Raw genomic sequence first — 27,204 nt, 5'->3', positions numbered from 1 at the left:
TTTCTCCCCTGACCCTTCCCTATCTGACTTGCAGCCATTCCTGCATGCTCCCCACTGTGTGTGAGGGAGGGAGGGAGAGGTTCCGTTACGGCCTGGGGGAGGGAAGGTGGGGGGGGGGGGGGGGGGTCAGTTTTTCCCAAGAGCTGGGAGCTGCCCCAGTTCTGCCGGCCTTTAGTGAGAGGAGGCAGGAACAGGCCCAGGCCTGAGGCCTGTGTGTGTGCGAATGAAGCCGCGATGAATCAGCAGCAGATTGTGTGCGAGTGAAAGTTCCTGTATTAGGTTTCGAGCGAGCTGGGGGGTGGGGGAGGTGGGAGTAGGAATGTGCTGATGTGAGCTCTCTTCAGCTGCCTCACTGGCTGCTTTCAGTGACTCACTGCATGTGAGCAGGAAAGAGCGCGGGCTGGCAGAGAGGCGGGCGAGAAGTCTTGGGAAAGGGACAGGAGGTGGGCCCCGAGTGGGGGGGGGGGGAAACTGGGAGGAAGCCAGTTCCTCTGCGCCTCGCTTTGGAAAGGGGCAGATGGCCGAGCCGGTCAGGATAGCTGTGCGTCCCAGAGACCCCTGGGCCCGGTTCCCATCCCCACAGGCCTACCCCTCCCTCTCCCTCTCTCTTTCGCCCACCCACACCCCTATTCTCCGCTGTTAACACAGGAAGGTGGTGAGGTAGGGGTGATGGGGCAACAGGAGGGAAGGAGACTCAGTTCGGGGATTGGGGTTGGAGTGTTGAAGCAGTTAGACTTGGTGCCCTTCAGCACAGGGTGGCACGGTGGCTCAGTGGTTGGCACCACTACCGCCCGGCGTCAGGGATCCGGGTCCGATCCCAGCCTCGCTCTCTGTGTGGGGTTTCCTCCCACAATCCAGGGATGTGCAGGTTAGGGTGGGATTGGCCGTGCTAAATTGTCCCCGTAGCGCCCAGGGATGTGCGGGTTAGGGTGGGTTGGCCGTAGAGGGAGTGAGAGAGGGGGCGAGGGAGAGGAGAGATTGGGGAGAGAGTGTGGGTGATGGTTGTCAGGCCCTTCCTAATTTAGAATTTGCAGCGGGTTTGTGGAGCTGCTTGGGTTGTGTTCGTAATTTGTACGACGCAGCGGGGCCGTTATTAAAGCAGGCATTTCTTGGGAAGCATGTCGTTCGGGGCAATTCCTGTTGCTGGGACTCCCCTCTTTGTCTGGAACTGAACAAAAACTTCGGAATGCTGTGCACCTTTCTGAGGAAGCTGCCAAGTCCCGGGAGATAACTTTATCAGATGGGCCAATGGGCTGAGAAGTGGCAGACGGAGTTTAATTCAGATAAATGCGAGGTGCTGTACTTTGGGAGAGCAAATCTTAGCAGGACTTATACACTTAATGGGAAGGTCCTGGGGAGTGTTACTGAACAAAGAGACCTTGGAGTGCAGGTTCATAGCTCCTTGAAAGTGGAGTCGCAGGTAGATAGGATAGTGAAGGAGGCGTTTGGTATGCTTCCCTTTATTGGTCAGAGTATTGAGTGCAGGAGTTGGGAGGTCATGTTGCGGCTGTACAGGGCATTGGTTAGGCCGCTGTTGGAATATTGTGTGCAATTCTGGTCTCCTTCCTATCGGAAAGATGTTGTGAAACTTGAAAGGGTTCAGAAAAGATTTACAAGGATGTTGCCAGGGTTGGAGGGTTTGAGCTACAGGGAGAGGCTGAACAGGCTGGGGCTGTTTTCCCTGGAGCGTCGGAGGCTGAGGGGTGACCTTATAGAGGTTTATAAAATCATGAGGGGGGGCATGGATAGGGTAAATAGACAAGGTCTTTTCCCCCTGGGGTGGGGGAGTCCAGAACTAGAGGTTTATAAAATCATGAGGGGGGCCATGGATAGGGTAAATAGACATGGTCTTTTCCCCCTGGGGTGGGAACTAGAGGGGCATAGGGTTATAGTGAGGGGGGAAAGATATAAAAGAGACCAGAGGGGTAACTTTTTCCCCCAGAGGGTGGTGCGTGTGTGGAATGAGCTGCCAGAGGAAGTGGTGGAGGCTGGTACGACAACATTTAAAAGGATGGGGGACATGGATGGGGAGGGTTTGGAGGGAGATGGGCCAAGTGCTGGCACACGGGGGACTGGGTTAGGTTAGGGTATCCGGGTTGAACCGAAGGGTTTGTTTCCCTGCCTGTCCGTCTCTCTGACGACCGTTGCTAAGGGGCGCCATCTCATTCTGCTCTTTCTCTCTCTCTCTCGGACAGCAGCTCTCCCTCGCAGTCCGGCAGGGTGAAGCAGACGGTGACCGCGCCCGCCATGTCCTCGCGGGTGTTGCTACGGCAGCAGCTGATGCGGGAGCAGACCCAGGAGCAGGAGCGGAAGGAGCAGCAAGCGGCCGCTCTGCGGCAGCAGGAACGCAGCCCTGCCAACCTCTCCCGGGCCATCAACGTCGCCGGGCCCCTGCCCACCAAAGCGCAGGTCCCTGTGGAGGTCCTCAAGGTGAGGCAGGGGGTGGGTGGCAGGGTCAGGGAGGGGTGGGTCTGGGCCACCCCTCATTTGCTTCCTTTCTTGACAGGGTTAAAAATGACACAACACCAGGTTATAGTCCAACAGGTTTATTTAGAAGCACTAGCTTTCGGAGCACTGCCCCTTCACCAGGTGGTTGTGGAGGGCTCGGATCCTAACACACAGAATTTATAGCAAACATTTGCAGTGTGATGGAACTGAAATTATACATTGAAACATTGATTGTTAAGCCTTTCATCTGTTAGAATACAGTGATAGTTTCACTTCTTTCATGTGTAAATCACAAAACCCTTCTGTTTTTAAAAAGTTGCATTCTCGGGTTAGTTGTTAACAATGGTGATAGCTCGACAATATGTTGAAGGTGTTGCCCCCCTGTGTTCTCTGTCTATGACCTGGTGTTTAGATTGATTCTAATCTAAAAAGTGAGATAACAGAGTTTTACATAAATTGATGCAGTTTTTGAGCTCAGAGTTCTACATGGATGTATGCAGTTTTTGAGCGAAGTGCAATGTAACTCTGCAAGTACAAATTCACCCCACAAACATATATGTGTGCATGTGGGTCTTTGTCTGTGTGTATGTGTGTCTGGGGTGGGGGTTGTGAGTGTGAGAAAGTGTGTGTGTGTGTGTGTGTATATAGTGAGTGCAGATTGTCTTAAGTTTGTGAGGGGGTGCATGTGGGAGTGTGTGTGGATGTATGTGTGTGTAGGAGTGTGTGTGTGTGTGTGTAAGGGTGTGTGTGGGTGTCTGTGTGCACATCTGTGTGTATAGGAGTGCCTGTGTGTGTGTGTGTGTGTGTGTCTGTGTCTCTGTAAGGGTGTGTGTGGGTGTCTGTGTGCACATCTGTGTGTATAGGAGTGCCTGTGTGTGTGTGTGTGTCTGTGTCTCTGTAAGGGTGTGTGTGGTTGTCTGTGTGTATAGGAGTGCCTGTGTAAGTGTGTGTGGGTGTCTGTGCATGTCTGTGTGTATAGGAGTGCCTGTGTGTGTGTGTGTGTGTGTGTCTGTCTGTCTGCAAGGGTGTGTGTGGGTGTCTGTGTGCACATCTGTGTGTATGTCTGTCTGTAAGGGTGTGTGTGTGTGTGTGTCTGTAAGGGTGTGTGTGGGTGTCTGTGTGCATGTCTGTGTGTATAGGAGTGCCTGTGTGTGTGTGTGTGTGTGTGTGCACGTCTGTGTGTATAGGAGTGCCTGTGTGTGTGTGTGTGTGTGTGTGTGTGTGTACATCTGTGTGTATAGGAGTGCCTGTGTGTGTGTACGTCTGTGTGTATAGGAGTACCTGTGTGTGTGTGTGTACGTCTGTGTGTATAGGAGTACCTGTGTGTGTGTGTGTACGTCTGTGTGTATAGGAGTGCCTGTGTGTGTGTGTGTGTACGTCTGTGTGTATAGGAGTGTGTCTGTGTGTATAGGAGTGTGTCTGTGTGTATAGGAGTGTGTCTGTGTGTATAGGAGTGTGTCTGTGTGTATAGGAGTGTGTCTGTGTGTATAGGAGTGTGTCTGTGTGTGTACGTCTGTGTGTATAGGTCTGTGTGTATAGGAGTGCGTGTGTACGTCTGTGTGTATAGGAGTGCGTGTGTACGTCTGTGTGTATAGGAGTGCGTGTGTACGTCTGTGTGTATAGGAGTGCGTGTGTACGTCTGTGTGTATAGGAGTGCGTGTGTACGTCTGTGTGTATAGGAGTGCGTGTGTACGTCTGTGTGTATAGGAGTGCGTGTGTACGTCTGTGTGTATAGGAGTGCGTGTGTACGTCTGTGTATAGGAGTGCGTGTGTACGTCTGTGTATAGGAGTGCGTGTGTACGTCTGTGTATAGGAGTGCGTGTGTACGTCTGTGTGTATAGGAGTGCGTGTGTACGTCTGTGTGTATAGGAGTGCGTGTGTACGTCTGTGTGTATAGGAGTGCGTGTGTACGTCTGTGTGTATAGGGGTGCGTGTGTACGTCTGTGTGTATAGGAGTGCGTGTGTACGTCTGTGTGTATAGGAGTGCGTGTGTACGTCTGTGTGTATAGGAGTGCGTGTGTACGTCTGTGTGTATAGGAGTGCGTGTGTACGTCTGTGTGTATAGGAGTGCGTGTGTACGTCTGTGTGTATAGGAGTGCGTGTGTACGTCTGTGTGTATAGGAGTGCGTGTGTACGTCTGTGTGTATAGGAGTGCGTGTGTACGTCTGTGTGTATAGGAGTGCGTGTGTACGTCTGTGTGTATAGGAGTGCGTGTGTACGTCTGTGTGTATAGGAGTGCGTGTGTGTGTGTGTGTGTGCGTGTGTGTACACGTCTGTGTGTATAGGAGTGCCTGTGTGTGTGTGTGTGTGCGCGTGCGCGCACGTCTGTGTGTATAGGAGTGCCTGTGTGTGTGTGTACACATCTGTGTGTATAGGAGTGCGTGTGTGTGTGTGTGTGTGTGTGTGTGTGTGTGTGTGTGTGTGTGTGTGTGTGTGTGTGTGTGTGTGCCTTCTTCATAACCCGATCAACCTGGGGTGGCAACTTTCAGGAATCTATGTAAATGGGCACCGAGATCTCTGTACAGGGACAGGCTCTTTAGGCTGGGGCTGTTTTCCCTGGAGTGTCGGAGGCTGAGGGGTGACCTTATAGAGGTTTATAAAATCATGAGGGGCATGGATAGGGTAAATAGACAAGGTCTTTTCCCTGGGGTGGGGGAATCCAGAACTAGAGGGCATAGGTTTAGGGTGAGAGGGGAAAGATATAAAAGAGACCTAAGGGGCAACTTTTTCACACAGAGGGTGGTACGTGTATGGAATGAGCTGCCAGAGGAAGTGGTGGAGGCTGGTACAATGACAACATTTAAGAGGCATCTGGATGGGTATATGAATAGGAAGGGTTTGGAGGGATATGGGCCGGGTGCTGGCAGGTGAGACTAGATTGGGTTGGGATATCTGGTCAGCATGGACAGGTTGGACCGAAGGGTCTGTTTTCGTTCTGCACATCTCTATGACTCTATGAGTAAGGCTTTGCCAGATTTTTATACCCCATGTCACGAATCTGCCAGGCAGCTGGTGGATTTAAAATAACCCGAGAACTGCTGGAGCTGAGAAACGAGGGACCGAAACTGCCGGTGAAGTCGGAGGTTAACGTTCTGGGAAAATGGTGGGACTGCTCAGCGGGTCGGTGGAGGGGTTGTGGGGGGGGGGGGGGAGGAAACAGAATCAAGCTTTCTGAGTGATCTTTAGTCCCGCACCGCTCTGAGCAAAGGTCATGGAGCTGAAAGGTCAAATCAGTTTGTCCCTCCTGGACGTGGTGAGCATGTGCAGGGTTTACTGTTGCCTAGTGTCCCTCCGCATCATCTGTTTTTGCGCGTGTGTGTGTGTGTGTGTGTGTGTATTCTGATAATGAAATCATTGACCTGTGACAGAGTTGGAAGCAGATGAGGGAACAATCCTCCCTGATATGTTATCACTATGTCCACGTTCCTTAGACAGACTGCTTCGACGACAAATTCACATGAAGCAACTTTTCCGAATGCAAAACAGGTGCCATCTTCAGAGGTTTCCTTGAACAGTACAGGCCCTCAATGTTGTGCTAGCCTTTTACCCTGCTCGAAGTTCAGACGAACCTTCATTTTCCTATCACCCATGTGCCGTTGCTAAACCGTCTCCGACTCTCCTCCCACAGCCGACAGTGCGTTCCACACACCCACGACTCTCTGCGTAAAACACCGACCTCTGACATCTCCCCGAAACCCTCCTCCCAGTCAGCTTCAAGTTGTGCCCGTCCCCCGTTAATAGTTGTCTAGGCCCTGGGACACAGTCTGTCTTTTCCCCGCTATCTGGGCCTCTCGTCACCTTGTACACCTCTGTCCAGTCACCTCTCCTTCTCCACTCCTGTGACAAAAGCCTTAGCTCCCTCAGCCTTTTCGTCATAAGACCCGCCCTTCCGGATGAAGGACGATTTTCCTGCTCCTCGGATGCCGCCTGACCTGCTGTGCTTTTCCAGCACCACTCTAACCTTGACTCGAACCTCCAGCATCTGCAGTACCCACTTCTAGCTGAGACATGCCCTCCAGACTAGGCCGCATCCTTCGGTGGCTCAGTGGTTAGCGCCGCTGCCTCACGGCGCCAGGGTCCCGGGTTCGATTCCCAGCCTCGGGCCACTGCTTGCGTGGAGTTTGCACGTTCTCCCCGTGTCTGTGTGGGTTTCCTCCCACAGTCGAAAGATGTGCAGGTCAGGGTGGATTGGCTGTGCTAAATTGTCCCGTAGTGCCCAGGGATGTGCAGGTTAGGGTGGATTGGCCGTGCTAAATTGTCCCCGTAGTGCCCAGGGATGTGCAGGTTAGGGTGGATTGGCCGTGCTAAATTGTCCCGTAGTGCCCAGGGATGTGCAGGTTAGGGTGGATTGGCCGTGCTAAATTGTCCCCGTAGTGTCCAGGGATGTGCGGGTTAGGGTGGATTGGCCGTGCTAAATTGTCCCCGTAGTGCCCAGGGATGTGCAGGTTAGGGTGGATTGGCCATGCTAAATTGTCCCCGTAGTGCCCAGGGATGTGCAGGTTAGGGTGGATTGGCCATGCTAAATTGTCCCCGTAGTGCCCAGGGATGTGCAGGTTAGGGTGGATTGGCCGTGCTAAATTGTCCCCGTAGTGCCCAGGGATGTGCAGGTTAGGGTGGATTGGCCGTGCTAAATTGTCCCCGTAGTGCCCAGGGATGTGCAGGTTAGGGTGGATTGGCCGTGCTAAATTGTCTGTAGTGTTAGGTGCATTAGCCAGAGGGAAATGGTTCTGGGTGGGTTACTCTCCGGAGGATCAGTGTGGACTGGTTGGGCCGAAGGGCCTGTTTCCACACTGTAGGCAATCTAATCATGTGTTAAGCATTTATACAAAACGTTGCGCCTCATGTCTTTTTTAAATCTGTCACCTCTCGCGTTAAAAATGTTCCCCTCGTCTTGCAGTCCACTGCCTGAGGGAAAACACACTTGCCCTTCGCGTTCTCCCCTCTTATCCTCCTAAATTACAGTGGAAAACATTCCAATCTGTCCAGATTTTCTTGATAACCCCATTCCCGGGAACATCCTGATAAATCTCTTCTGAACCCTCTTCAGCTTAATAATGTCCTTCCCGTAATCTTTATCGGATGGGCTAATGGGCTGAGAAGTGGCAGACGGAGTTTAATTCAGATAAATGTGAGGTGCTGCATTTTGGGAAAGCAAATCTTAGCAGGACTTATACACTTAATGGGAAGGTCCTGGGGAGTGTTGCTGAACAAAGCGACCTTGGAGTGCAGGTTCATAGCTCCTTGAAAGTGGAGTCGCAGGTAGATAGGATAGTGAAGGAGGCGTTTGGTATGCTTTCCTTTATTGGTCAGAGTATTGAGTACAGGAGTTGGGAGGTCATGTTGCGGCTGTACAGGACATTGGTTAGGCCACTGTTGGAATATTGTGTGCAATTCTGGTCTCCTTCCTATCGGAAAAGTGTTGTGAAACTTGAAAGGGTTCAGAAAAGATTTACAAGGATGTTGCCAGGGTTGGAGGGTTTAAGCTACAGGGAGAGGCTGAACAGGCTGGGGCTGTTTTCCCTGGAGCGTCGGAGGCTGAGGGGTGACCTTATAGAGGTTTATAAAATCATGAGGGGGGCATGGATAGGGTAAATAGACAAGGTCTTTTCCCCCTGGGGTGGGGGAGCCCAGAACTAGAGGGCAGAGGGGCAAGATATAAGAGACCTAAGGGGCAACATTTTCACACAGAGGGTGGTATGTGTATGGAATGAGCTGCCAGAGGAAGTGGTGAAGGCTGGTACAATTGTAACTTTTAAGAGGCATTTGGATGGGTATATGAATAGGAAGGGTTTGGAAGGATATGGGCCGGGTGCTGGCAGGTGGGACTAGATTGGGTTGGGATATCTGGTCAGGATGGACGGGTTGGACTGAAGGGTCTGTTTCCGTGCTGTACATCTCTATGACTCGATAACGGGACACAATCACGTTGACATAAGATGTATTGGGTAGGTTAAAGGATATTAAGGTGGACAGATCCCCAGGACCAGATGGGATCTATCCCAGGTTGCTGAGGGAGGCGAGAGGGGCCCTGACAGATATCTTTATGGCATCCTTAAATACAGGTGAGGTCCCAGAGGGCTGGAGGGTTGCTCATGTTGTCCCCCTGTACAAGAAGGGTAGTAGGGATATTCCAGGTAACTACAGACCTGTGAGCCTGACGTCAGTGGTGGGAAAGTTGCTGGAGAAGGTATTGAGGGATAAAATCTCATTATATTTGGAAAAGAATGGGCTTATCAGTAATAGGCAGCATGGTTTGGTGTGGGGGAGATCATGCCTTACCAACTTAATAGAGTTCTTTGAGGAAGTGACCAAGTTAATAGATGAAGGAAGGGCTGTAGATGTCATATACATGGACTTTAGTAAGGCGAGTGATAAGGTTACCCCTGGTAAACTAATAGAGAAAGTGAAGTCACATGGTGTTCAGGGTGTTCTAGCAGGTGGATAAAGAACTAGTTGAGCAACAGGAGACAGAGTAGTGGTTGAAGGGAGTTTCTCGAAGTGGAGAAAGGTGACCAGTGATGTTCCACAGGGGTCAGTGCTGGGGTCACTGTTATTTGTGATATACATAAATAATCTGGGAGAGGGCACTGTTGGTCTGATCAGTAAGTCTGCAGATGACACAAGGATTGGTGGAGTAGCAGAAAGTATAAGGGACTGTCAGAGGATACAGGAAGGATATCGATAGACTGGGGAGTTGGGTGGAGAAGTGGCAGATGGAGTTCAATCCAGGCAAATGTGAGGTGATGCGTTTTGGGAAGTCTAATTCTCGAGCCAACTATCCTGTAAACGGAAGAGCCTTGGGATAAGTTGATGGGCAGAGGGGTCTGGGAGTTCAGGTCCATTGTACCCCTGAAGGTGGCTGCACAGGGGGATAGAGTGGGCAGGAAGGCATAGGGTATGCTTGTCTTCATCGGGCGGGGTATTGAGTATAAGAGCTGGCAGGTCATGTTAACATTGTACAAGACGTTGGTTCGGCCGCATTTAGAATACGGTATACAGTTCTGGTCACCACATTACTGACAGGATGTGGGCGCTTTGGAGAGGGTGCAGAGAAGGTTTACGAGGATGTTGCCTGGGATGGAAGGTGCTAGCTATGAAGAGAGGTTGAGTCGGTTCGGATTGTTTCCATTAGGAAAAAGGAGATTGGGGGGGGGACCTGATTGAGGTTTACAAGATCATGAAGGGTATGGACAGGGTGGGTAGAGACAAGGTTTTCCCCAGGGTGAAGGATTCAGTAACGAGAGGTCACGCTTTCAAGGTGAGAGGTGGAAAGTTTAAGGAGGATACACGCAGCAAGTACTTCACACAGAGGGTGGTGGGTGTCTGGAACGCGTTGCCAGCAGAGGTGGTAGAGGCAGGCACAGTAGATCCATTTAAGAGGGGTCTGGACAGATGCCTGAGGAGGTGGGCGAGCAGAGGGATACAGATGCTCAGGAATTGGGCGACAGGTTTAGAGAGTGGATTTGGATCGGCTCAGGCTTGGAGGGCCTGTTCCCGGGCTGGAAACTTTCTGTGTCCTTTCCTCCTCACCAACATCCTGTATGACCTAAGCGTGACGTCCCCAACTCCCTGTACTCCAAAGGTTTGTGCGAAATGCCTTAAACATTCTCTCTGAATGTGACACAAACTTCAAAGAAGGTCTGTGTGTGTCTCTCTGTCTGTGTGTGTCTCTCTGTCTGTGTGTGTCTCTCTGTCTGTGTGTGTCTCTCTGTCTGTGTGTGTCTCTCTGTCTGTGTGTGTCTCTCTGTCTGTGTGTGTCTCTCTGTCGCGCTCTCTGTCGCGCTCTCTGTCGCGCTCTCTGTCGCGCTCTCTGTCGCGCTCTCTGTCGCGCTCTCTGTCGCGCGCTCTCTCCCGCTCTCTCTCCCGCTCTCTCTCCCGCTCCCCGTCTCTCTCCCGCTCCCCGTCTCTCTCCCGCTCCCCCTCTCTCCCCGTCGGTCTCTCTCCCCCTCTCCCCCCGTCGCTCTCTCTCTCTCTCTCCCCCCGTCGCTCTCTCTCTCTCTCTCTCCCCCCGTCGCTCTCTCTCTCTCTCTCTCTCTCTCTCCCCGTCGCGCTCTCTCCCACTCCCCGTCGCGCTCTCTCTCTCTCTGTCTCCCCCTCTCTCTCTCTCTGTCTCCCCGTTGCGCGCGCTCTCTCTCCCCGTCGCGCGTGCTCTCTCTCTCCCCGTCGCGCGCGCTCTCTCTCTCCCCGCGCGCTCTCTCTCTCCCCGTCGCGCGCGCTCTCTCTCTCCCCGTCGCGCGCGCTCTCTCTCTCCCCGCGCCCTCTCTCTCTCCCCGCGCGCTCTCTCTCTCCCCGTCGCGCGCGCTCTCTCTCTCCCCGTCGCGCGCGCTCTCTCTCTCCCCCCGTCGCGCGCGCTCTCTCTCTCTCCCCGTCGCTCTCGCTCTCTCTCTCTCTCCCCATCGCACTCTGTTCTGCAGCACCACCCCTGGGTCACAAAGCAGTGAGGCCTGACCTGTTGTGAATTTCTCTCCCCTGGCCCTGGACAGGTGCAGACCCACCTGGAGAATCCCACCAGGTACCACATCCAGCAGTCCCAGCGCCAGCAGGTCAAGCAGTACCTCTCCACCACCATGGGGGGCAGCAGTGAAGGGGCCAGCCCGGTATTGGCTGGTTCTCACTCCCCCCGGCCGGCGGGCAGCACCCCCAACAGCCCCATGGCCCTGCTCAAGATTGGCGCCAACTCGGAGAAAGAGGTGAGCCCATCTGCTGGGGGGAGGGCGACGTCTGCTGGGAGGTGGCTCGTTGTTGGGGGGTGGGGGGCTAGTTCATCGGAGGGGGACGGGATGGTTGCCGACGGTTACCTGAGCGGTGATTGGGGGGTGGGATGGGGGTTACTCGCAGGAGAGCGCTGCCCCCACCCACCCACCCCTTCCCCCTGCTGGGAGGGTGGCGTTACAGCGCTGCCCCCTGCTGGGAGGGTGGCGTTACAGCGCTGCCCCCTGCTGGGAGGGTGGCGTTACAGCGCTGCCCCCTGCTGGGAGGGTGGCGTTACAGCGCTGCCCCCTGCTGGGAGGGTGGCGTTACAGCGCTGCCCCCTGCTGGGAGGGTGGCGTTACAGCGCTGCCCCCTGCTGGGAGGGTGGCGTTACAGCGCTGCCCCCTGCTGGGAGGGTGGCGTTACAGCGCTGCCCCCTGCTGGGAGGGTGGCGTTACAGCGCTGCCCCCTGCTGGGAGGGTGGCGTTACAGCGCTGCCCCCTGCTGGGAGGGTGGCGTTACAGCGCTGCCCCCTGCTGGGAGGGTGGCGTTACAGCGCTGCCCCCTGCTGGGAGGGTGGCGTTACAGCGCTGCCCCCTGCTGGGAGGGTGGCGTTACAGCGCTGCCCCCTGCTGGGAGGGTGGCGTTACAGCGCTGCCCCCTGCTGGGAGGGTGGCGTTACAGCGCTGCCCCCTGCTGGGAGGGTGGCGTTACAGCGCTGCCCCCTGCTGGGAGGGTGGCGTTACAGCGCTGCCCCCTGCTGGGAGGGTGGCGTTACAGCGCTGCCCCCTGCTGGGAGGGTGGCGTTACAGCGCTGCCCCCTGCTGGGAGGGTGGCGTTACAGCGCTGCCCCCTGCTGGGAGGGTGGCGTTACAGCGCTGCCCCCTGCTGGGAGGGTGGCGTTACAGCGCTGCCCCCTGCTGGGAGGGTGGCGTTACAGCGCTGCCCCCTGCTGGGAGGGTGGCGTTACAGCACTGCACCCCTGCTGGGAGGCTGGAGTTACAGAGCTGTCCCAACCCCTGCTGGGAGGGTGGTGTTACAGCACTGCCCCCTGCTGGGAGGGTGGAGTTACAGCACTGCCCCCTGCTGGGAGGGTGGTGTTACAGCACTGTTCCCCCTGCTGGGAGGGTGGTGTTACAGCGCTGCCCCCTGCTGGGAGGGTGGTGTTACAGCTCTGTCCCACCCCCTGCTGGGAGGGTGGAGTTACAGCGCTGCCCCCTGCTGGGAGGGTGGTGTTACAGCACTGTTCCCCCTGCTGGGAGGGTGGTGTTACAGCGCTGTCCCACCCCCTGCTTGGAGGGTGGAGTTACAGCGCTGCCCCCTGCTGGGAGGGTGGTGTTACAGCGCTGTCCCACCCCCTGCTGGGAGGGTGGTGTTACAGCGCTGTCCCACCCCCTGCTGGGAGGGTGGTGTTACAGCGCTGTCCCACCCCCTGCTGGGAGGGTGGTGTTACAGCGCTGTCCCACCCCCTGCTGGGAGGGTGGTGTTACAGCGCTGTCCCACCCCCTGCTGGAAGGGTGGTGTTACAGCGCTGTCCCACCCCCTGCTGGAAGGGTGGTGTTACAGCGCTGTCCCACCCCCTGCTGGAAGGGTGGTGTTACAGCGCTGTCCCACCCCCTGCTGGAAGGGTGGTGTTACAGCGCTGTCCCACCCCCTGCTGGAAGGGTGGTGTTACAGCGCTGTCCCACCCCCTGCTGGAAGGGTGGTGTTACAGCGCTGTCCCACCCCCTGCTGGAAGGGTGGTGTTACAGCGCTGTCCCACCCCCTGCTGGAAGGGTGGTGTTACAGCGCTGTCCCACCCCCTGCTGGAAGGGTGGTGTTACAGCGCTGTCCCACCCCCTGCTGGAAGGGTGGTGTTACAGCGCTGTCCCACCCCCTGCTGGAAGGGTGGTGTTACAGCGCTGTCCCGCCCCCCTGCTGGGAGAGTGGTGTTACAGCACTGCCCCCTGCTGGGAGGGTGGTGTTACAGCACTGCCCCCTGCTGGGAGGGTGGTGTTACAGCACTGTCCCCCCTGCTGGGAGGGTGGCGTTACAGCGCTGCCCCCCTGCTGGGAGGGTGGCGTTACAGCACTGCCCCCCTGCTGGGAGAGTGGCGTTACAGCACTGCCCCCCTGCTGGGAGGGTGGCGTTACAGATTCCCCCCACCCCCTCAGCCCTAAGTCCACCTCGGCCTCCCAACAGGAGCCTTGTTATTCCCAGTTTAGAGGGGACCCCCGTTGCGCGTGTTGTCCATGACCTCTAACCCACCCATAATCCCGTGCAACCAGTCGGTTGGCCTGTATTAGTTAATGGTCTCCCATGAGCTACCGGTAGAAGGGGTCGTGATGCCCTTGAGCACGGTGCCTTCCTGTACTGAGGTGATCATTAGACGCCATTTTAAAGTGGTTGAGGATGTGCTCTGGGGAGGTTTATCAAGGGGGCGCGTGTGTGTATTATGGGCATCCACTCGGGAATGACTGGGTTCTGGGGAGGGGGAAGGGGGGAATATTGCCGTGGGTGGTCAATGTATCTCGGGTGACTTCAGAAAGGGGGGTGGGTGGCGTCTGAACGGGGCACAAGGGTATCCCTGAGTTGGTCCAATCAGGAGCTCGCTCTGCCCCACAGATGGACGACGTCATCGACGAGATCATCAGCTTGGAGTCGAGTTACAACGACGACATGATGGGGTTGGCCAAACCCGTCCTCCAGATGCCCAATACCGTGAGTGAGCCCGCCGCCCGCGCTGTCCGTGACCTCTGACCCACCCATAATCCTGTGCAACGCGGGCCCACTAGGTTGGCCTGGGATGAGTTAATGGTCTCCCATGAGCTACAAGGATAGGTTCAAGACGGGGTTAGAGGTTCAGACAAACTGACACAGGGGTTCGGCCAGGAGCGTTGAATTTCCTGTTCCCCGGATGCTGTGCTTTTCCAGCAATTTGTCTCCTGACGCATTCACTGAGTGCAGTTGCACGGTTGCCCCCTGCTGGGAGGGTGGTGTTACAGCGTTGCCCCCTGCTGGGAGGGTGGTGTTACAGCGTTGCCCCCTGCTGGGAGGGTGGCGTTACAGCGTTACCCCATGCCGGGGGGATGGCGTTACAGCGCGGCCCCCTGCTGGGAGGGTGGCGTTACAGCGCGGCCCCCTGCTGGGAGGGTGGCGTTACAGCGCGGCCCCCTGCTGGGAGGGTGGCGTTACCGCGCGGCCCCCTGCTGGGAGGGTGGCGTTACCGCGCGGCCCCCTGCTGGGAGGGTGGCGTTACCGCGCGGCCCCCTGCTGGGAGGGTGGCGTTACCGCGCGGCCCCCTGCTGGGAGGGTGGCGTTACCGCGCGGCCCCCTGCTGGGAGGGTGGCGTTACCGCGCGGCCCCCTGCTGGGAGGGTGGCGTTACCGCGCGGCCCCCTGCTGGGAGGGTGGCGTTACCGCGCGGCCCCCTGCTGGGAGGGTGGCGTTACCGCGCGGCCCCCTGCTGGGAGGGTGGCGTTACCGCGCGGCCCCCTGCTGGGAGGGTGGCGTTACCGCGCGGCCCCCTGCTGGGAGGGTGGCGTTACCGCGCGGCCCCCTGCTGGGAGGGTGGCGTTACCGCGCGGCCCCCTGCTGGGAGGGTGGCGTTACCGCGCGGCCCCCTGCTGGGAGGGTGGCGTTACCGCGCGGCCCCCTGCTGGGAGGGTGGCGTTACCGCGCGGCCCCCTGCTGGGAGGGTGGCGTTACCGCGCGGCCCCCTGCTGGGAGGGTGGCGTTACCGCGCGGCCCCCTGCTGGGAGGGTGGCGTTACCGCGCGGCCCCCTGCTGGGAGGGTGGCGTTACCGCGCGGCCCCCTGCTGGGAGGGTGGCGTTACCGCGCGGCCCCCTGCTGGGAGGGTGGCGTTACCGCGCGGCCCCCTGCTGGGAGGGTGGCGTTACCGCGCGGCCCCCTGCTGGGAGGGTGGCGTTACAGCACCTTCCTGGCCCTGCATGTTCCCTTTCAGAGAACCTGATTTGGTGTTGCACAGCCCCCTTTGTATTTTATATTTGTGTTACAGCGCCTCCCCCCTGTGGGGGGCGGGGAGTGACGGCGCCTCCCCCCTGTGGGGGGCGGGGAGTGATGGCGCCTCCCCCCCTGTGGGGGGCGGGGAGTGATGGCGCCTCCCCCCCTGTGGGGGGGCGGGGAGTGACGGCGCCTCCCCCCCTGTGGGGGGGCGGGGAGTGACGGCGCCTCCCCCCTGTGGGGGGGCGGGGAGTGACGGCGCCTCCCCCCTGTGGGGGGCGGGGAGTGACGGCGCCTCCCCCCTGTGGGGGGGCGGGGAGTGACGGCGCCTCCCCCCTGTGGGGGGCGGGGAGTGACGGCGCCTCCCCCCTGTGGGGGGGCGGGGAGTGACGGCGCCTCCCCCCTGTGGGGGGCGGGGAGTGACGGCGCCTCCCCCCCTGTGGGGGGGCGGGGAGTGACGGCGCCTCCCCCCTGTGGGGGGCGGGGAGTGACGGCGCCTCCCCCCTGTGGGGGGCGGGGAGTGACGGCGCCTCCCCCCTGTGGGGGGCGGGGAGTGACGGCGCCTCCCCCCTGTGGGGGGGCGGGGAGTGACGGCGCCTCCCCCCTGTGGGGGGCAGGGAGTGACGGCGCCTCCCCCCTGTGAATTGACCGCGGTGTCTGTGGTACTTTGTTTTCTCGCTGCGTCTCTGAGTATTCTCTGCACCGGGGGCAACGGGCTAACAATCTCTCTCTTCCTATGTCTCTGTCCCTCTGTGTCTCTCTCTCTCTCTCTCTCTCTCTCTCTCTCTCTCTCCCCCTCCCCTCTTTCTTTCTCTCTCTCTCTCTCTTTGTCCCTCCCCCCTCCCCCTCCCCGCTCCCCCTCCCCTCTCTCTCTCGCTGTCCCACCCACAGCTGCCCGTGTCCGGGAACCTGTTGAGCATCTACACCACCCAGAGCCTGACCAACGCAACAGTCACCATCAGCAACTCGTGCCCTGCCAACCTCCCGAACGGCAAGGACAGTGCAGGTACCCGGGGCCAGTGGGCATCGCCTGCGTGTCTTGTATCTCCCTCTTTGCTCTGTCTGCCTTATTCTCCCTCTATGCACCATGGTTCCTGCTTTACTCCACACTCCCGAGCTCTCTCTCTCTCTCGGCTTGCGAATCAGTTATGAGCGCTGACATCTCCGAGTCTCTGCGATTCCCACATCAACTCCCACCCCGCGACCTGACACTGCTGAGGGCTTGCACTTTTGCCTCTCTCGTCGTTGCAACTTTAAACCAAGCCCACCCTCTGCCTGCTGATGGCGCGGTTCCAGGGAGCGGTGGTGGATTTATGGCAAGGGGCTTGGGCCTGGTATTTACCCATTGATTGTCATCACAACGGCACATGATTTAGACCCTTCGGTCCGACTAGTCCATGCTGACCCAGCTATTCGAACCTAATCTCGTCCCATTTGCCCAGCAGTCCCTCTCACCCCTTCCTATCCATGTCCCCCATCCAGATGGCTCTTAAATGTTGTCATTGTACCAGCCCCCACCACTTCCTCTGGCAGCTCATTCCACACACGCACCACCCTCTGAGGGGAAAAATTACTCCATAGGTTGCTTTAAGATCTTTCCCCTCTCAGCCAAAACCTATCCTCATCAAGTTCTGGGCTCCCCCACTCCAGGGGGAAAAGACACATCCCTCAACACTACGCAGACAATTTAGCACGGCCAATCCACCCTAACCTGCGCATCCCTGGGCACTACGGGGACAATTCAGCACGGCCAATCCACCCTAACCTGCACATCCCTGGGCACTACGGGGACAATTCAGCACGGCCAATCCACCCTAACCTGCACATCCCTGGGCACTACGGGACAATTTAGCACGGCCAATCCACCCTAACCTGCACATCCCTGGGCACTACGGGGACAATTTAGCACGGCCAATCCACCCTAACCCGCACATCCCTGGACACTACGGGAACAATTTAGCACGGCCAATCCACCTTAACCTGCATATCCCTGGGCACTACGGGGACAATTTAGCACGGCTAACCCACCCTAACCTGCACATCCCTGGGCACTACGGGGACAATTTAGCACGGCCAATCCACCCTAACCTGCACATCCCTGGGCACTACGGGGACAATTTAGCACGGCCAATCCACCCTAACCTGTACATCCCTGGGCACTACGGGGACAATTTAGCACGGCCAATCCACCCTAACCTGTACGTCTTTGCCCTGTGGAGGAGGGAGGGGGAGCACTGAGGCTTTCATACCTTTCATATCCAGTTCCCTCCTGACTGTATAAACCTCCTGTAAGGTCACCCCTCAGCCTCCAGGGAAAATACAGCCCCCCCCTGCCCCAACACCTGTCTCTCCCTGTACCCGAAACCTGTCAGCACCCTTGTCGATCTTTCCCACGTCCTTGTGCGGTCACCAGGAGTGAACGCAGAAGACTTTGATATGTTGCGTTTCCCTCCGGTCTGACCTCGCAGCACGTGAACACGTGGAGAGTTCCGATAGTGACTCGGTTTGCCTCACTGGGCTAAAAACAAAAGGGTTTCGGATCCGCCCGAGCCTGTGAAAGCGTGCGACGGGCAATGACGTGTTCAGCGTGCTCTCTCTCAGTCTCTCCTTACCTCTCTCGCAGACGCCGATGTCAAGGCTTTAATCAAGGAACGGCAGAAGAAGGACAACCATAATCTCAGTAAGTATGAAAGCAGTGCTGCCTGTAAATATGATCGAAGCCTCCCTTCTGCCCTCTCCCTCCCCCGACTGCTTCAGAGATCGCTTTCCGGCGCAAGATAAATTTGCACAAACAGCGAGACCTCAGCCAGCTCAGAGAAACCACGAATGTGACACTGACCCTGTGCTCTGAACTGCGGGAAAATGCTCATCCGCAGGGTCGAGAGTCCATTCAGCCCAACCTGTCCGTGCTGACCCAGATACCCAAACCTAAGCCACTCCCCGTGTGCCAGCACTTGGCCCCATCTCCCTCTAACCCCTTCCTATCCATGTCCCCCATCCTTTTAAATGTTGTCATTGTACCAGCCCCCACCACTTCCTCTGGCAGCGCATTCCGTACACGCACCACCCTCTGGGGGAAAAAGTTACCCCTCGGGTCCCTTTCCCCCCCTCTCATCTTAAACCTACCCCCCTCTAGTTCTGGACTCCCCCACCCCAGGGGGAAAAGACCTTGTCTATTTACCCTACCCATGCCCCCCCCTCTTGATTTTATAAACCTCTAGTTCTGGACTCCCCCACCCCAGGGGAAAAGACCTTGTCTATTTACCCTACCCATGCCCCCCCCTCTTGATTTTATAAACCTCTAGTTCTGGACTCCCCCACCCCAGGGGGAAAAGACCTTGTCTATTTACCCTATCCATACCCCCCCTCATGATTTTATAAACCTCTAGTTCAGGACTCCCCCACCCCAGGGGGAAAGACCTTGTCTATTTACCCTATCCATGTCCCCCTCATGAACTTCCAGAGGGTCACCCCCTCAGCCTCCGACGCTCCAGGGGAAAACACCCTCTGCCTCTCCCAAGCCCAGCAACATGTGTTTCTGCACCCCTTCAAGACGGGGAAGCTGTGTGCGAGGAGGGGGGGCTAGAATCCCGGAGCGCATTGGCGTTTGCGTGGCACTTGGGCATGGAATGAGGTGGGGGGTGGGCCGAGAGGGGTGAAGGATCGAACGTGAGGGAAGGAGGAGGGGGTGGTAGGGTGGGGGAAATCCCAGGGGGTTTGTGGGATACGAGGTCAGCTCTGACAGTGAGAGACGTGAAGTAGCAAACAGGCCTGGTCGTCATGAGAGGCCTAGCGCAGGTTGAGCCTGTTGCTGTGGTAACCACTGTCTGTCCACTGCCCCTCGTTCATTTTGTTTCGTTTCTTGTTCCAGTTGAGAGGAGACGCAGGTTTAACATCAACGACAGGATCAAAGAGCTGGGTGCGATGATCCCAAAGTCCAATGATCCGTAAGTTTCCTCCTGTCTCACGGATTCAGCCATAAAGCTCGTGAGTGCAGTCAGTCATGGAGTTGGCCCAGTTCGCTAGGTCACACCTGACAGCTTCCCAAAGGGTACAGCACGGGGTTAGATACAGAGTAAAGCTCCCTCTACACTGTCCCCCACTCCCAGGGACAGGGGGTTAGATACAGAGTAAAGCTCCCTCTACACTGTCCCCCCCACTCCCAGGGACAGGGGGTTAGATACAGAGTAAAGTTCCCTCTACACTGTCCCAGGGACGGGGGGGGGGGGGGTTAGATACAGAGTAAAGCTTCCTCTACACTGTCCCCGACTTCCAGGGACAGGGGGTTACATACAGAGTAGAGCTCCCTCTACACTGTCCCCCCACTCCCAGGGACAGCACGGAGTGAGATACAGAGTAAAGCTCCCTCTACACTGTCCCCATACTCCCAGGGACAGGGGGTTAGATACAGAATAAAGCTCTCTCTACACTTTGAAACACTCCCAAGGCAACACCAGCACGGGTTTAGATACAGGGTAAAGCTCCCTCTACTCTGTCCCCATCACACATTCCCAGGACAGGGACAGCACGGGGTTAGATACAGAGTAAAGCTCTCTCTACACTAGCCCCCATCAAACGCTCCCAAGGCAACACCAGCACGGGGTTAGATACAGAGTAAAGCTCCCTCTACACTGTCCCATCTCTCTCTCACCCAGGAACAGGGACAGCATGCGGTTAGGTACAGAGTAAAGCTCCCTCTACACTGTCCCATCTCTCACACCCAGGAACAGGGTCAGCATGCGGTTAGATACAGAGTAAAGCTCCTTCTACACTGTCCCATCTCTCTCACCCAGGAACAGGGACAGCATGCAGTTAGATACAGAGTAAAGCTCCCTCTACACTGTCCCATCTCTCTCACCCAGGAACAGGGACAGCATGCGGTTAGAGTAAAGAATGGGATCAGCCACAGAGTAATGCCGTCTCTGTGCTGATAAATGGGAAGTAAGGCTCTTGGTGCAGTAAATACAGTGATTGAGGCTCCAAACTCCTGAGACAGGGTGGATTGCAAGCAGGTTTCTCCCCCTGAGAGTGGAGGGACTCAATTACTCCAGAGTCAAGAGTTCAAGGTGAGAGGGGAACAGTTTAGGGGGGATGTGCTTGGGAAAGTTCTTCACGCAGAGGGTGGGCGGGTGCCCGGAACGCATTGCCAGGGGAGGTGGGCACAGCGGCGTCACTTGAGATGTACCTTCATGAATGAGCAGGGAGCAGAGGAACACCGACCCTGATAAAACAGGTGGCAGGTTTAGATAGAGGGTCTGGGTTAGCACAGACCCAGAGGGCCGAAGGGCCTGTTCCTGCGCTGTAATTCTCCTTTGTTCTAGGACCGGGAGAGCGCAGGGACAGCGTCCAAACAGGCCATTGGGCCCGTCAATGAGCCGCCAGACTGTTCTGGTGCAGGAGGCCATTCAGCCCATCGTGCTCACCCTATCTTGGAGGGAGTCCTTTTAAATGTTATGCCATTCCATCTGTCCTGCCCGGATTTAAGATTTCCGATTTGGGAAGAGACAGGGTCTGTGTCAGTATTTCACCTAACGGTTCTATTTCTGTAACTTTAAGTGACATCGTTATAGAGTCATAGAAGTGTACAGCACAGAAACAGACCCTTCGGTCTAACCCAGATATCCCAACCCGATCTAGTCCCACCTGCCAGCACCCGGCCCATATCCCTTCAAACCCTTCCTATTCATATACCCATCCAAATGCCTCTTAAATGTTGTCATTGTACCAGCCTCCACCACTTCCTCTGGCAGCTCATTCCATACACGCATCACCCTCTGGGGGAAAAAGTTGTCCCTTAGGTCTCTTTTATATCTTTCCCCTCTCACCCTAAACCTGCCCCCCTCTAGTTCTGGGCTCCCCCACCCCAGGGGGAAAAGACCTTGTCTATTTACCCTATCCATGGCCCCCCTCATGATTTTATAAGCCTCTATAAGGTCACCCCTCAGCCTCCGACGCTCCAGGGAAAACAGCCCCAGCCTGTTCAGCCTCTCCCTGTAGCTCAAACCCTCCAACCCCGGCAACATCCTTGTAAATCTTTTCTGAACCCTTTCAAGTTTCACAACATCTTTCCGATAGGAAGGAGACCAGAATTGCATGCAATATTCCAACAGCGGCCTAACCAATGTCCTGTACAGCCGCAACATGACCTCCCAGCTCCTGTACTCAATACTCTGACCAATAAAGGAAAGCATACCAAACTCCTTCTTCACTATCCTATCGACCTGCGACTCCACTTTCAAGGAGCTAGGAACCTGCACTCCAAGGTCTCTTTGTTCAGCAACACTCCCTAGGACCTTACCATTAAGTGTATAAGTCCTGCTAAGATTTGTTTCCCCAAAATGCAGCACCTCGCATTTATCGGAATTAAACTCCATCTGCCACTTCTCAGCCCATTGGCCCATCTGGTCCAGATCCTGTTGTAATCTGCATTAAGTGTAAAAATCACACAACACCAGGTTATAGTCCAACAGGTTTATTTGGAAGCGCACTAGCTTTCGGAGCGACGCTCCTTCATCAGGTGGTTGTGGAGTATAAGATCGTAAGACACAGAATTATAGACTTTATATTCCACAACCACCTGATGAAGGGGCAGCGCTCAGAAAGCTAGTGCTTCCAAATAAGCCTGTTGGACTATAACCTGGGTGTTGTGTGATATTTAACTTTTTCCACCCCAGTCCAACACCGGCATCTCCAAATCTGAAATGATGTGTACCACCAGAGAAACTTGGCTTTGGGAGAAAGGTATAATTCCTAGGATTTCGGGATGAAGGCGCGTGGGGGAGACAGGGGAGTAATTTAGACAATTAACATGGTCTGACTAAACGTCAGTCAGGCCGAATTAGCCTGTTCCTGATTAGACTAGGTTAGATTACTTACAGTGTGGAAACAGGCCCTTCGGCCCAACAAGTCCACACCGACCCGCCGAAGCGCAACCCACCCATACCCCTACATTTACCCCTTACCTAACACTACGGGCAATTTAGCACGGCCAATTCACCCTGACCCGCACATCTTTGGACTGTGGGAGGAAACCGGAGCACCCAGAGGAAACCCACGCAGAGAACGTGCAAACTCCACACAGTCAGTCGCCTGAGGTGGGAATTGAACCCGGGTCTCTGGCGCTGTGAGGCAGCAGTGCTAACCATTGTGCCACCGTGCCATCCACTACAGTGTGGAAACAGGCCCTTCGGCCCAACAAGTCCACACCGACCCTCCGAAGAGTAACCCACCCAGACCCATTTCCCTCTGACTAATGTACCTAACAGTAGGAGACAATTTAGCACGGCCAATCCACCCTAACCCGCACATCCCTGGGCACTACGGGGACAATTTAGCACGGCCAATCCACCCTAACCCGCACATACCTGGGCACTACGGGGACAATTTAGCACGGCCAATCCACCCTAACCTGCACATCCCTGGGCACTACGGTGACAATTTAGCACGGCCAATCCACCCTGACCTGCACATCCCTGGCACTACGGGGACAATTTAGCACGGCCAATCCACCCTAACCTGCACATCGCTGGGCACTACGGGACAATTTAGCACGGCCAATCCACCCTGACCTGCACATCCCTGGGCACTACGGGGACAATTTAGCACGGCCAATCCACCCTAACCTGCACATCCTTTGGAAACCCACACAGACATGGGATTAGAATGTACAAACTCCCCACAGACAGTTGCCCGAGGCTGGGCTCGAATCCTGGTGCTGTGAGGCGACGGAGCTAACCACTGAGCCACTGCGTCGCCCCCCCCGTTCCTATTTCCAATATTTCTACGTACTGCATCTCTTTATCCCCTCCGAACGCCACCCTCCGCTAATCCCAGGTACCCGCGGTCAGGCCGGTTGCTGTCCTTTCCCACCTTCAGTCCATCTCGGTGAAAGATTTCACTCCTTTGAACGGACCATGAAGGCCCCCTGCGCGATGTCGCCAGCTGACAGGAGGGGCACAGGGTTCGATTCCGGGCTGACCCGTGACCGGTTGGCGAAGGGTGACCCTTGTCGCTGCCGATGGGTTCAGTAGGTCAGGCTCCCCAATCCTCTGAGCTTTGCTGAGACGCTGTTCCCTCCATCCCTCCCTCCCTCCCTCCCCCCCCCCGCTCCAGGGAGGCTCGCTGGAACAAGGGCACCATCCTCAAGGCCTCGGTGGACTACATCCGGAAGCTGCAGAAGGAGAGCAGCCGTTCCAAAGAGCTGGAGATCCGGCAGAAGAAACTGGAGCACACCAACCGAAACCTGTTGCTGCGGATTCAGGTCCGATCTCCCGCGGTCTGGGATCCCCGGGGGGGAGGGGGGTAGAACTGGGGGCATCTCGGGGTGAGGCCTGGGGGATAAGGACGGGAGCTCCAATGAGACTCAAAGGCTTCGACGCCCTCTGGGGGCCAAACGAGGTTCTGCTCGATCAACGCGCCAACCTCAACGCCAATCCCACCCCAATGCTAACACCAACCCCAACGCAACGCCAACACCAATCCCAATCCCAACGCCAACCCAAACCCAATCCCAATCCCAATCCCAACGCCAACCCAATCCCAACGCCAACGCAACCCCAATCCCAACGTCACGCAACCCCAATCCCAATGCCAATCCAACCCCAACGCCAACCCAACCCCAATGCTAACCCCAAAGCCAACGCCAATCCAACCCCAACGCCAATGCCAACCTCACCTCAAAGCCAACCCAATCCCAACGCAACGCCAATGCCAATCCCAATGCCAACCTCACCTCAAAGCCAACCCAACCTCAATGCCAATGCCAACCCCGGCGCACAACGTATACCGTCTACGAGACCCGCCTGCGCAATTCCTCCAAAGCTCGTCTGCCCACCGTATCCAACCTCCCCAAAAGGGGGCAAGATCGCGGGTGCATGGGTACACTGGCGTCCCGCCAAACCCTTCACTGCCCAGGCCCAGGGAGGAGAGGCCGTCGTTCGTCGAGTGTGGCTGGGTTATTTTGAAAACCTGGCGCTGCCCGCTCCTCTGCGGCTCCACCCGCCCCCCCCCCCCCCCCCCCCAGCTTCCGTTGAGAGACGGGCAAGCGGGTGCCCGCATCCGGGCAGGGCAATGCAGCCTCAGCACGTGAGCCGAAACCCCCGCGTTCACTGGCCGCTCCGAGAGTGCTTGCAGCGCGGACGGGAGGTCAGTTGGTCCCCATCCAGTCGGCACTGACCAGTCAGTTGCCCCCCGCCTCCCCCCCCACCCAGACCCAACCTGTCTCCGTTAAACCCGGCGTTTCCCCCTCCCCCACCCCGCGTGCACAGGCCCGGCGATTTTGCACGGCCTGCCCCACGTCTCTGAACCGTGGGAAGGAACCGGAGGGAACCCAGACACAGACACGGGCAGAAGGTATAGGTGCCACCCAGACAGATGCCCGAGGCTGGAATCGAACCTGGGTCCCTGGCGCTGAGAGGCAACAGTACGACCCACTGTGCCCTATCGAACAACTCGGGCAAAATTCCTCACAAACCACTTTCTCTACCCATTCCATAGAATCCCCATCTCTCCTCAATGTTCCATAGAATCCCCTCCCCCCCCCCCCCCCCCCCAATTTCCCTCCCCATCCCCTCTCTCCCTCCCCAGTCCCCAAGTCTCTCCCCCAATTCCCTCCCCATCCCCTCTCTCTCTCCCTCCCCAGTCCCCTCTGTCTCTCCCCCCGTCTCCCCACCACTCTCCCCCCGCGTCCCCCCCCACTCTCCACCCATCCCCCCCTCGCTCTCCCCCGTCCCCCACTCGCGCTCTCCCCGTCCCCCCTTCGCGCTCTCCCCGTCCCCCCCTCGCGCTCCCCCGTCCCCCCCCTCGCGCTCCCCCGTCCCCCCCCTCGCGCTCCGACCCCGTCCCCCCCCTCGCTCTCCGACCCCGTCCCCCCCCTCGCTCTCCGACCCCGTCCCCCCCCTCGCTCTCCGACCCCGTCCCCCCCCTCGCTCTCCGACCCCGTCCCCCCCCTCGCTCTCCGACCCCGTCCCCCCCCTCGCTCTCCGACCCCGTCCCCCCCCCTCGCTCTCCGACCCCGTCCCCCCCCCTCGCTCTCCGACCCCGTCCCCCCCCTCGCTCTCCGACCCCGTCCCCCCCCTCGCTCTCCAACCCCGTCCCCCCCCTCGCTCTCCAACCCCGTCCCCCCCCCTCGCTCTCCAACCCCGTCCCCCCCCCTCGCTCTCCAACCCCGTCCCCCCCCCTCGCTCTCCAACCCCGTCCCCCCCCCTCGCTCTCCAACCCCGTCCCCCCCCCTCGCTCTCCAACCCCGTCCCCCCCCCTCGCTCTCCAACCCCGTCCCCCCCCCTCGCTCTCCAACCCCGTCCCCCCCCTCGCTCTCCAACCCCGTCCCCCCCCTCGCTCTCCAACCCCGTCCCCCCCCCTCGCTCTCCAACCCCGTCCCCCCCCCTCGCTCTCCAACCCCGTCCCCCCCCCTCGCTCTCCAACCCCGTCCCCCCCCCTCGCTCTCCAACCCCGTCCCCCCCCTCGCTCTCCAACCCCGTCCCCCCCCCTCGCTCTCCAACCCCGTCCCCCCCTCGCTCTCCAACCCCGTCCCCCCCCCTCGCTCTCCAACCCCGTCCCCCCCCCTCGCTCTCCAACCCCGTCCCCCCCCCTCGCTCTCCAACCCCGTCCCCCCCCCTCGCTCTCCAACCCCGTCCCCCCCCCTCGCTCTCCAACCCCGTCCCCCCCCCTCGCTCTCCAACCCCGTCCCCCCCCCTCGCTCTCCAACCCCGTCCCCCCCCCTCGCTCTCCAACCCCGTCCCCCCCCCTCGCTCTCCAACCCCGTCCCCCCCCCTCGCTCTCCAACCCCGTCCCCCCCCCTCGCTCTCCAACCCCGTCCCCCCCCCTCGCTCTCCAACCCCGTCCCCCCCCCTCGCTCTCCAACCCCGTCCCCCCCCCTCGCTCTCCCCCTGTCCCTCACCCGTCCCCCCCCCCTTGCTCTCCCCCGTTTCCCCCCCCCGCCCCCTCGTGCTCCCCCCCTGAGTAAGGCCTTCCAAGGATGGATTGGGCCTGTTTCTTTCTGCCCTCTGTGCCAACCTTGATCCTGCCCGTGCGTCTGGGGTCAGGGCGGTGGGCAGGGGATGCTGAGGTTCCAATCCAAGGCAGTAACTGTCGTTCTCTCCTGTTCCCCCCCTCCCTCCCACGGCCTGACAGGAGTTGGAGATCCAGGCCCGGGTCCACGGCCTCTCACTGAGCTCGCCCTCGGGCCTGAACACCGCCCAGTTGGCCGCCCAGGTCATCAAGCAGGAGCCGTCACAAGGCAGCCAGGCTGCCGTTGAGCCCCCGCGGCTTCCCAGCGTGCCGCAGGCAGTAGGCCCAAGCATGGACCTGGGCCTGGACCTCGGGCTGGGCCTGAGCGACCAGCCGCTGGCCTTCGACTCCATGACCGACATGCCCTTCCCGCTGAAGCTGGACTCCGGCCTGGGCAACATCCTGATGGACGACCTGCTGTCCCCGGTCGGGACCACTGACCCACTGCTCTCCTCGGTGTCGCCTGGGGTGTCGAAGGGCAGCAGCCGCCGCAGCAGCTTCAGTATGGAGGACGAACCGGGCTGTTAGGGGGACCCGAACATGTTCAACAACCCCCTCATAATTTTCCAACACGTCAGCAGCCTTCCAGAATCTTCCGGACACTTCAACAACCTTCCAGACTCTTCAGCAACCTTCTAGAACCTTCCGGACACTTCAGCAACCTTCTAGAATCTTCCAGACTCTTCAGCAACCTTCTAGAACCTTCCAGACCATTCAGCAACCTTCTAGAATCTTCCGGACACTTCAGCAACCTTCTAGAATCTTCCGGACACTTCAACCTTCTAGAATCTTCCGGACACTTCAGCAACCTTCTAGAACCTTCTGGACACTTCAGCAACCTTCTAGAATCTTCCAGACTCTTCAGCAACCTTCTAGAACCTTCCGGACACTTCAGCAACCTTCTAGAACCTTCTGGACACTTCAGCAACCTTCTAGAACCTTCTGGACACTTCAGCAACCTTCTAGAACCTTCTGGACACTTCAGCAACCTTCTAGAATCTTCCAGACCATTCAGCAACCTTCTAGAACCTTCCGGACACTTCAGCAACCTTCCAGAATCTTCCGGACCCTTCAACAACCTTGGAGAAACCGCCGCACGTGGGTCAACACCAGGGA

The 27,204-nt window shown here is 57.8% G+C and overlaps 1 protein-coding gene across 6 annotated transcripts; it reads left to right on the top strand.

Moving 5' to 3' along the window:
* The first annotated feature begins 205 nt into the window (after positions 1-205).
* Positions 206-26,631, top strand: tfe3a (transcription factor binding to IGHM enhancer 3a). Of its 6 annotated transcripts, none has more exons than XM_060822495.1 (9): positions 206-254; positions 2,199-2,430; positions 10,932-11,138; positions 13,744-13,839; positions 15,973-16,087; positions 17,705-17,761; positions 18,953-19,028; positions 23,194-23,341; positions 26,212-26,631. In XM_060822495.1, the coding sequence occupies exons 1-9, from the start codon at positions 235-237 to the stop codon at positions 26,614-26,616; spliced, it is 1,356 nt and encodes a 451-aa protein (XP_060678478.1). In that variant the 5' UTR covers positions 206-234; the 3' UTR covers positions 26,617-26,631. The 6 variants fall into 6 exon arrangements, with proteins under 6 accessions (XP_060678478.1, XP_060678479.1, XP_060678482.1 ...); XM_060822496.1 differs by lacking the exon at positions 206-254 and adding an exon at positions 378-443 and having other exon boundaries at positions 2,196-2,430; XM_060822499.1 differs by lacking the exon at positions 206-254 and adding an exon at positions 423-443.
* The last annotated feature ends 573 nt before the right edge of the window (positions 26,632-27,204 follow it).

Source organism: Hemiscyllium ocellatum, unplaced genomic scaffold (genome assembly GCF_020745735.1).
Source record: "Hemiscyllium ocellatum isolate sHemOce1 unplaced genomic scaffold, sHemOce1.pat.X.cur. R1, whole genome shotgun sequence".
Lineage (NCBI taxonomy): Eukaryota > Metazoa > Chordata > Chondrichthyes > Orectolobiformes > Hemiscylliidae > Hemiscyllium > Hemiscyllium ocellatum.
The sequence above is the reverse complement of the archived record's forward strand: the minus strand, read 5'-3'. Positions and strand labels throughout refer to the sequence as shown.

Excerpts from the sequence above, each read along its gene's own strand:
- tfe3a (XM_060822495.1), top strand. The coding sequence starts at position 235 with ATGAATCAGCAGCAGATTGT. Across the intron at positions 16,088-17,704 it reads GAACGGCAAGGACAGTGCAG|ACGCCGATGTCAAGGCTTTA; the intron begins GTACCCGGGGCC and ends CCTCTCTCGCAG. Across the intron at positions 23,342-26,211 it reads ACCTGTTGCTGCGGATTCAG|GAGTTGGAGATCCAGGCCCG; the intron begins GTCCGATCTCCC and ends ACGGCCTGACAG.